We start from the raw sequence: 9,669 nt of genomic DNA on the forward strand, positions 1-9,669 counted from the left end.
TTTTTTTGCGGTACGCGGGCCTCTCACTGTTGTGGCCCCTCCCGTTGCAGAGCACAGGCTCCGGACGCGCAGGCTCAGCAGCCATGACTCACGGGCCCAGCCGCTCTGCGGCATGTGGGATCTTCCCAGACCGGGGCACGAACCAGTGTCCCCTGCATCAGCAGGCGGACTCTCAACCACTGCGCCACCAGGGAAGCCCTTTAATGCTGATTTTTATCTTAGTTTTTTAAAAACTTTTTATGGGGGTATAGTTGTTTTACAGTGTTGTGTTTATCTTAGTTTTTACAAGCTTTTTTTCTTTTCTTGGTGCGTGGGGGGAGGAGAGGTGCTTTATGGCAAATTAATTTGCGGAATCCAGGAAAAAAGTTGCGGTTTAATAATAACAAATTGTGATAGAGTGAAAAGGCACCACCTAAATGTAGCTTTTCTAGACTTCAATTCCTTGATTATTTGTGCTTGCATGGCCGTGGGTGCAATGTTTACAAGACGCCGTGTCTGTGCAGGAACAGGTTGTAATTTTCCCGCAGCTAACCCCCGGCAGGTTGTTGGGTTGGTCTCTCGACAACCTCTCAAGTGGCAGGCTGTGGGGCGAGTGAAAAGGGAGAAGGAATTACTCAAAATTTCCTTTCCTGCCTGTCTCCTTCCCTCTTCACACCCTAAATGCTCTACAGAATTTCTTGAAGAGTAACTGCTTCCTGTGCATTCTCATAGCATTTAATAGTCATTTATGGTTAACAGTTAACTACATTCATTTCTGTTCCTGAGTCTTGGAAATCTTGGAAACACACATCGATCATTTTTCACACATTGTTTTCTTGTGCTTTTTAAAATTAAAAGAGTTGGACTCTTCCTGGTTTAATAATATTAGCTTTACTTAAGTGACCATTTCGCAGGTGCAGTTTTCTTATGTCCATGCCTTTATCTTTTCAACCTCTTTTGGTTTTTTTGCCACCATATTTTAATGTGCTTTAACAAAGGACTCTACTCAAACATTTACCAGATCTCAGTCCTTACTGATAAACAATAATCACACCTTCCTGATGTTCCTAGTCTCAAAACATTACTATCTTGAGAGGTCACCTGATTTTGTATAAATGCAATTAGTCAAGCAATAATTGGAGTCCTTAGAATACTCACTAATTTCTATTCCTCTGCAACTATTGTTACATCGGGTAGAGAAATTGCATTAACCCTTTATTGCCGACTCTTAGTGAAGTCCTCAGAATATGAGTGTTAGAGTTGAATTTTAACCTTTTATCAATCCGTCATTAGTATATTATAGTAAAAACATTTTTTTGAAGTATAATTGACCTACAGCACTATGTTAGTTCCAGGTGTTATAGTAGGAATTTTATTTAAAATTGTAATTGAGAACATTTATTGCTTGAAGCCATTAAAATTTTTTTGTCCAGGGTACCAGGTTTATATATAGGTTTACATGTAAAATATCTGAAAAAAATGCCCCACATTCACACCAGTAGTGTGAATATAATTACAATTAAAAAAATCAGAACACAGATTACTTTAATGAAGTCTTAATTTTTTATAATTACTAAATAAATATTAGGCACTCCTCGAAGTAGTTATTTCCCCTTAAGGATCCTCCAACTCATTACAGAACCTGTGACATTATTGGTGGTTATATAAAGTGCCTAAGACCACCCACTTTCTCCTCCCCTTCACCATCTCTGATGAAAACCATAATAAGCCCATAAGCATGTTTGGTGTGATGTCATTCAGAGGCTGCTGACTGCTGGGTCTGCTAGGAGGAGATTTTATTCAGAGGAAGAGCGTTGTTTTGGCAACATCTGGGAGTAGAAACGGAAGCCAGAAGCACTTGGATAGCTCTGGGGTTTTTCTTTTGTGCATGTACGGTGGAGTGACGTCTGACATGTAGGCATGTTTCCTCTCGCTGTATTTCTTGGCCTCGAAGAAGGGTGCTGAGTTTAAAAAGACAGTATGTGAGAATCCACGGAGCTGGTTCTTCTGTGAAATCTTTCCACCTGCTCTGAAGACATGTTGTTGTCTCCCAAGTTCTCCCTGTCCACCATTCACGTTCGACTCACTGCCAAAGGACTGCTTCGAAATCTTCGACTCCCTTCAGGGTTTAGGAAAAGTACTGTCATTTTCCACACAGGTTTGTGTTGCGCAGATCTCTCTTTACCGTTACACGGGGGGCATCTTGATTAACTTGCAGGTGTTTATCAGAAATTTTCTAAGGGGATAGATAACTGGCGAAAGAAAGCTCTAATGAGAGAACGAGGCGTAATTTGTAAAAATAAGCGGTTTTCTCTTATGTTTCAACACATGTGTATGGTACTTTTACTGTCTGCAAGCTGCTGTGTGCTCGATTTGTTTGTTGAAAGCAGAACTGTTGCCTGGGTGCGCCCAGCTCTTTGCTCTGACACCAGCCGAATCTGGAAAAATCAACACCTGTTCAATTACATTTTACTTCACATGATTTTGGAAATAGGACACAGGTAAATTAAGACAAACAGTTCTCTTTCCTTTAAAGAAGGAGATGAGAGGGTTTCTGGAGGTTTTCATTACGTAGTTCCTCACTGAGATTGGACTAGGCTGGTTTGGTATGCTAAAAGATTTCCACGTTCTAAACATTTCTGAAATAAAACATCGTAATGGCCATGGAGAGGTAGGAAATGAACCACAAATTAAGTTTTCCAAGCTTCATGGTGGAAACGTTTGCAGTCACAGAAGACTGCCTCTGATCTTTAATGCTTGTATCTGCTTTTTATTTTCTGTGCCTGAGATGGAAATAAATGTAGGGTATATTTTAGGCACGTGTAAACCTGTGTGTCCACTTCTAGAGGATTCATTTGCCTACTGTGGCTACCTCTTGTTTAGATATAATTGCAACTGTGGGAAATTAAGTTGATTTTATGCTATAAAAACTGGAGTGCTATTATATTGAATCCGGGTTGGCTAGTGGTATCTGTGTTAGAATCCTGAGTATGTAAATAGATGATTTGTTGTTTCCTGTGAATGCCAGCCCTTCTGGGTCTTGTTTTCCATCTCTGTCCCCAGTGATTTTTTTCAGCTGACTTTTTTCAGTTTTCCCAGGGGCATCTCCCTGCTCTGTGGGATGACTCTTCCTCATGTTTCGTAACTCCCCTTGACCTGTCACTGGAGTCTGCCAGCCTTTCCTTCTCGATCTGAGCTGACAGCTGAAGGTAAATGGATAAGTCAGGAGGGAAACAGTGGCTCTATCTCTCCCAGCCTAAATGCCACTGTCACTTTTTCAACCTTAAAGAATAAAAAGGTGAAAAATAAAAATAAAAGGGTGCCCTATATTTGCAATAATTTGTGTAATCTAAAATAGCTCCAAATGGCTTTTAACTTTTTTTGACTTTAAAAATTATATTTCTATGTTTTAATCAAAACCAGTAACACATTCAGTTAGATTTTATATTCATATATTTGTTTTCCATTAACAAGAATTTAAAAAATCTTGCAAGACACATAAGTTTTGTTTAAATGGAATAATGGAGAAGCCTCTGGTGGTTCTTGACCCACGGCACTTTAAAATATTCATACAAAGTTATCCAGCATTTAGTCATGGCTTTTAATTGTAACTTAAGAAAAAAAATCAATCCACACTCCAAGTTAAAAAGAGAATCAAACAGTACAGAAGGTTGTACAATTCCAAGTGAGCCTCTTTCTTACCCAGGCCCTGCACCCTTCCACTCTCATGGGTGCTTGTTTATCCTTCCAGTAATTTTCTAGTCATATATAAGCCTATGCAGGTTCTTTTATATCCCTTTTTGTTTTACAGAAATGGAAGCTTACCATACATACTCTTCTATAGCTTACTTTTAAACATTAATATATCTTCGATTCTCAGGTTAACACACTTATCTACCACATTCTTTTTAGTAGTCTTGTAACATCCCGTTGTTGGATGAGCCATGGGTTATTTAACCAGTCTTCCATTAGTGAACGTTTTAGGTTGTCTGTACCATTTTTGTGGAGCAGATAGCTTTCCAAGGCAACTTAAGCAAAAGGCACAAGGCTTTTATTACCAGAGTTTGACTAACGAATAGTGATATTTTAGGTACTCTTTATTTTTTAAAATTTACATAAAAATATTTTGAAACATTCATTTGATTGCAGTTGTAATTTTTAGAGCTAGAGTGTACTTAGTGGTGCTCTAGTTTACCTGATTTTACACCAGGAAGTCGGAGGCCCAGAGAAGTGAATTAACTTGCCCAAGGGCACACAGTCAGTGGCAGGGATGGGACTAAAACCTGGGACCTCTGTTAAGAATTTTTGGTTTCTTTAGATTTTTCCAGCTGTAAATTTTGCTGTAATTCTGTTAGATCTAGTGAATAGCAGTGATGGAAAAAAGAGTTTTGTGTGGGGGAAGCATTTTAAAATTATGTGAAGAATATAATTCTACTTACCCCAGTAAGAATCTTACGTGAGTTTATCCATATTACATAACTTGAGGGTCTGAGAAATCTTCCAATAAAATAGATATTGAAGTCATCGCATTTCTTCTTATCCACATGGGCTGTGAGCAGTAGCTTGTGTTTGTATTCTCTTTTTTGGTTTTTATTTTATTTTATTTTATTTTTGCGGTATGTGGGCCTCTCACTGCTGTGGCCTCTCCCGTTGCGGAGCACAGGCTCCGGACGCACAGACTCAGCGGCCATGGCTCACGGGCCCAGCCGCTCCGCGGCATGTGGGATCTTCCCGGACCGGGGAACGAACCCATGTCCCCTGCATCGGCAGGCGGACTCTCAACCACTGCGCCACCAGGGAAGCCCTTGTGTTTGTATTCTTAATAAAAGAAGTGGTGTTGGTGGCTGCAGTGGCAGTGGAGTTGGCCTGGATACCAAGAGCCTGGGGCTGTAGCCTTGGTTCTGCTAGTAACCAAGTCATTGACCTTGATCACATAACCAAACAAGGCAACAAAATGAAGGAATCAGATGAGATGATTTCCGAGGTCTCTTCAACCTCAAATTCTGTGAATTTTCTGGCTACAGATTAAAAAACCCTGGATGTGTTACTGAAAATTCTTCTTATCTAAACTAATTCTCTCCTTATTTCCCAAACTCAGCGAATACTCCTGACTTTTTCTCTTCACGACACCACTGTTTGCCCCCTATTCTGTCCTCACATCTCAGTACCCTTTGAATTATTGTTCTTCCTCATTTATCCACAATTAATTGGTTGCAAGAATCTAAGACTCTATCCTTTGAAATCACTGTTGTTTTTACCCTCTGCCTGCTGTAGTTCAGGCTTTATTTTTAGATTGAAGAATTTGAAAATGCTCTTCTTAGAGGTAGAAAATGGTCAAATGTTGACAGTTGCACATCACCCAATCTAATACTTTGGGACTTTTTGAAGGATTTTATATTTTTGGTCTTTGCCACCAACCAGTCTTTCTCTTGCTTCCAAACTGACTTTCACATTGCAGGATCAAGTCATTCGTCTCATAAACAAATATGTATTAGACGTGTACTGTGTGGCAGGTGCCGTGCTAGATGCTGACAATGTAGCCAGGACTGAGCCACACGTGGCCTCCTGCCTTCATACAGCCCACAATTTTTAAATTTTGGCCGTACCACATGGCTGGTGGGGTCTTAGTTCCCCAACCAGGGATTGAACCTGGGCCACAACAATGATAGTGCCTAATCCTAGCCCAAGACCACCAGGGAACTCCCCTACGCAGCCCACAGTTTACCAGGGAGACAGGCAGAGAACATGAGGCCGTCGCCGTAGGGCATGGACTAGGTGCTCAGGCAGCGCCCAGCAGGTGAGGCCGACTTTATCCAGGTCCTCCAGAAGCGCCGTTTAAGCTGGGACCCCGGGATAGGAGGGAGTAGCCAAGAAACAAAAAGTGTTCCAGGCAGAGAAAACAGCATGTGAAAGCCTGGAGGTGAGGGAGAGTTTGGCTCCTTTAAGGAAATGAAAGAATTTTAATATGTCCGAGCATAGAATGTGGAGAGGTGCCAGCAATAGGACGGTGGTTATGTGGAGCCAGACAGAACAGGCCCTTTGACCGGCCCTTGCACAGGACACTGTGAGCTGTAGTATATTGACAAAGTGTGTTGTCCCGTCCAGGATGTGATTTCCTCTGTAAATAGGGGCAAGGAAAGAGAGCGAATTCGTCAGGGTTTTGGGTAACGTAGCAGGATGTCAGGCGTGAACGACGATCTCAGCATCAGAAGAGTGCTACATCTTCTAAGAAGTCCAGAAGTGATCTCACTGACTTACCAGAGCTTTCAGTTCAGTCTAGTTCAGAATTCTGCCTCATATTTTGAAACTTATTAGTTTCAATTTTATGAGTCAGTGGAGGGAAAAGAATCTTCCACATAGAACTATTCCTTGCCTCCAGGTTTATTGGAAATCAGGTTTTCTCTGAAGCTGGAGATGAGATACTTGTATTAATTATTATGAAAAGTGCCATTTTGAGCCTCAGAGTTAAATATTCTCATTGATTCAAGTGAAGGCAATTCCCTGCACTAAGAGAGCATTCTTTTTGCTGAGCTAGTAAGATTAAAAGCAATTACTCTAGCAAAGGAGAGGGGTGTATGTACATATATTTTGAGGAAAGGCAGGAGAAGTATTATTAATAGAACAAAATATTTTTATTTACTTGAAGCTGCACTAAAGAGAACCATTTTGCCTAGATATTTGTAAGAATGAGGCAGAATGCAAATAAGTTTGTTTAATTAGAATGAAAGTCAAGTTACGTGCTTGGGTTTGGTATTCATTTTTCAGACTGTCAAGTAGAACTGAACTGCTTTTAGCTGCAGTTTAAGCTACTTTAACTAAGGAGGAGCTTGTCTCTCTTAGAAAGCAGCAGCTCTGATGTTCAGAGGCTCAGTGATGTCACACCTGTGCTCTTTTCTTGGCCTTTTCCTCATGACTGTGGCCTCATGATGTCACAATGCCTGCTGCAGGCAGGAAAAACAAGACCCAGGGAAGGGGTGGTGCTTACATCTCATTGGCTAAATCTCAGTCACATGGCTGTTTCTACCTTCAAGGGAAGCTGGGAAATTGAGTCTTGGACTTCTCCAGTCGCTGTAGTACATGCAGGTATAAGAGGGATTAGAGCCCTATTATAGAGACTGCCAGAGAAGGCAAAACGGTTATTTCTCAAAAGCTAATACTGGCAGCTTTTAAATAAGGGAAGTATATCAGTTAACAAGTTGAATCTTGCAAGAGACCTCATTGTTTCTTCTCTTTTATGATATGAATGTTTTTTGGTAATGATTACCTATTTTATAAATGTGTCAAACACTTTCAAGTCATTTTGTTGTTTGGACATAGAGGTTAATATTTGATTTTGATCTCTTGAATTAATTTTTAGTTACAAAATAATGCTTATACTGAGAAAGAATGTTCTCAACCTTATGTGATTTTTATATATTTAAAATGTGTTAACAAAAGATAAATATTAGCAGTGCATTTATGGTGGGGATCCTAGTCATGCATTAAGGTGATGCTAAATAAACCTTAATTTCTCTTGTGTTTCTCACATTGCAAAACATAAAAGCCAGTGAAAGCATTTTAGAAAGCTTTCATAAAAAACTATATATATTAGAATTTTTTTGTAAAAAGTTTTAAAATATTCACTCATTCGTACAATGCAAAAGACATCAAAAGGACCAAATTCAAGAACACCAGATGAGAGATGTGGCCTTCCACCACCCGTTTGTTATCTCACTGTGAATCCACATTCTTCTTTTTAGCTTACTTGAAAGCAGTCTTGAAAGTTTCTCTGGTCTCTTGCCACATTGATAAACGTTTACTAAGAACTGGTGTTGTGAATGGCATTATGCTAAAAATGATGATTCTGAGCTCATGTAGCTATGGCAGTCTTACAGCTTCAGCTTTGCTATGTCATTAAAATGTGCCCTTTCGGGCTTCCCTGGTGGCGCAGTGGTTGGGAGTCCGCCTGCCGATGCAGGGGACACGGGTTCGTGCCCCGGTCCGGGAAGATCCCACATGCCGCGGAGCGGCTGGGCCCGTGAGCCATGGCTGCTGAGCCTGTGCGTCTGGAGCCTGTGCTCCGCAATGGGAGAGGCCACAACAGTGAGAGGCCCGCGTACTGCAAAAAAAAAAAAGTGCCCTTTCATAGTTATAGCAGTCTATTTAAGAGAACAGTTATGTGTTAAATGAGTTTTCACTCATAATGGATAATATTTTTGATAAGTCTTTAAAAGTTAGGTGTTGAAAGAGAAAGTTAGTATATCTTAATCTCACAAGTTTCAGATAGCTAGTCTTACTGTGCTAAATTGTGTTTTAATGTAGTGTCTATTTTGACACAAACATGGTAAATAAACCATACATTATAGCCTGGAGTTGGATTCAGGATGGGAAGTATAGCAGTGTTTTTCATGAGGAGAAAATGGAGGAATAAGGCAAGTAAAACATATATGGTAAATGCTTATTTAATTAGAACCACTGAAATATTTGGGTTAACTGAGTTTTGGATAGTAGAGAATCACCCTATACATGAAATAATATAGATTACGATACTTTTTATTAGCTCTAAAGCATGTTTTAGAGCTAAAAGAAGTATTTTATTAATAGTATATGCATATTACTGTTATCTTAGGTAAAAAGATGACAGATGTGGTTTTAAATGTATGTAAAATTGAACATCATTTTTCTGTATTTGGCTTAGGTGATACAATAATACTTTGGATTATTTTAGTACATGAGGGTCCTTTATAAAAGGCATCAATTATATAGCTCTGGGGAAAATTAAGACTCATAGAGCCTTCTTTGGGGTGAGAGACTAGGCTTTTTCCTATCGTTCCCTGGTGGCCTGAGTTTTAGGCATCTCACTCAAATTGCTTTTCCTTAACTGGTTAATGTTTTGAGAATGACATTCTCTTTTTATTTATTGTTTGTGTTATGGAAATTCCTAATGTTGAATGTTTTAATTGGCTATTCTCATTTTTGTTTCTACTGTCTATTAAGGATCGTCTATTGTCTTAAATTTGCAATAAGGACATTTTTGACCCGCTTTGGTGCATTTTGGGGACTCCCCGCTCCCCCAGGTCTTTTGTCTCCACATGCCTTGTTTCAGCCATGCTGCTCTGCTTGACAAACAGCATGTGATTGCACATGGCTGCGATGGTGAGGGACACCACCTGTGGCCCACAGGGCCTGGCCTCGCTGACACAGTGGTGACACCCCCTGAGCTGGCTAGCTCATGGTGGAAAAGTCCAGAAGAAACAGCTTTTCAAATTCTAAAATGGTACATGTGCTTGAAGTAGATACTGCAAGAAGGACCTTGTAGACTTTTTGTTTTTGTTTTGGAATTGGTTCCTAGTGGTGACAGAATGTTATTCTTGGTACTGTGTTCTTCCACGTGGTAAATTTAAAGGGACGTCTTGGTGTATGTCATCATCACTGAAATCAAAAACACTGCTTGGCTTTGTGATGCCAGGCATCTTTTTAGGTACCTGTTAAATTGGTTAACTCAAAATGATTGTTAAGACAAAAGCAAAAATATGAAAGTCCACATGAAGGCCAGCATTTAATATTTTAGGTAACTTGCTTAATAACAAAGGGGAAAAAGCCAGTTCCAGGGCTGCTGTCCTGTGAAACAGCACCTCAGTCACATCAGTGAACTTGGTGGGCATGTGTGTGTGTATATATATATACTTTTTTTTTTTTTTTTTTTTTTTT

General features: G+C 39.9%; 1 protein-coding gene across 5 annotated transcripts in view; it reads left to right on the forward strand.

The window, feature by feature from the left end:
• MTUS1 (microtubule associated scaffold protein 1) overlaps positions 1–9,669 on the forward strand; it is a 159,161-nt gene that overhangs the window by 105,276 nt on the left and 44,216 nt on the right. The window contains exon 1 of one of the 5 annotated variants that reach the window (XM_024759983.1): positions 1,753–2,137. The exons of the other annotated variants lie outside the window; for them this stretch is intronic. Coding sequence (XP_024615751.1) covers positions 2,017–2,137 — 121 coding nt within the window. The 5' untranslated portion in view covers positions 1,753–2,016. Of the gene's footprint in view, positions 1–1,752; positions 2,138–9,669 lie in introns of those variants that run through there. 5 annotated transcript variants of the gene reach the window in all.

The sequence above is a fragment of the Neophocaena asiaeorientalis genome, unplaced genomic scaffold (genome assembly GCF_003031525.2).
Source record: "Neophocaena asiaeorientalis asiaeorientalis breed wild unplaced genomic scaffold, Neophocaena_asiaeorientalis_V1.1 scaffold521, whole genome shotgun sequence".
NCBI classification, from domain to species: domain Eukaryota; kingdom Metazoa; phylum Chordata; class Mammalia; order Artiodactyla; family Phocoenidae; genus Neophocaena; species Neophocaena asiaeorientalis.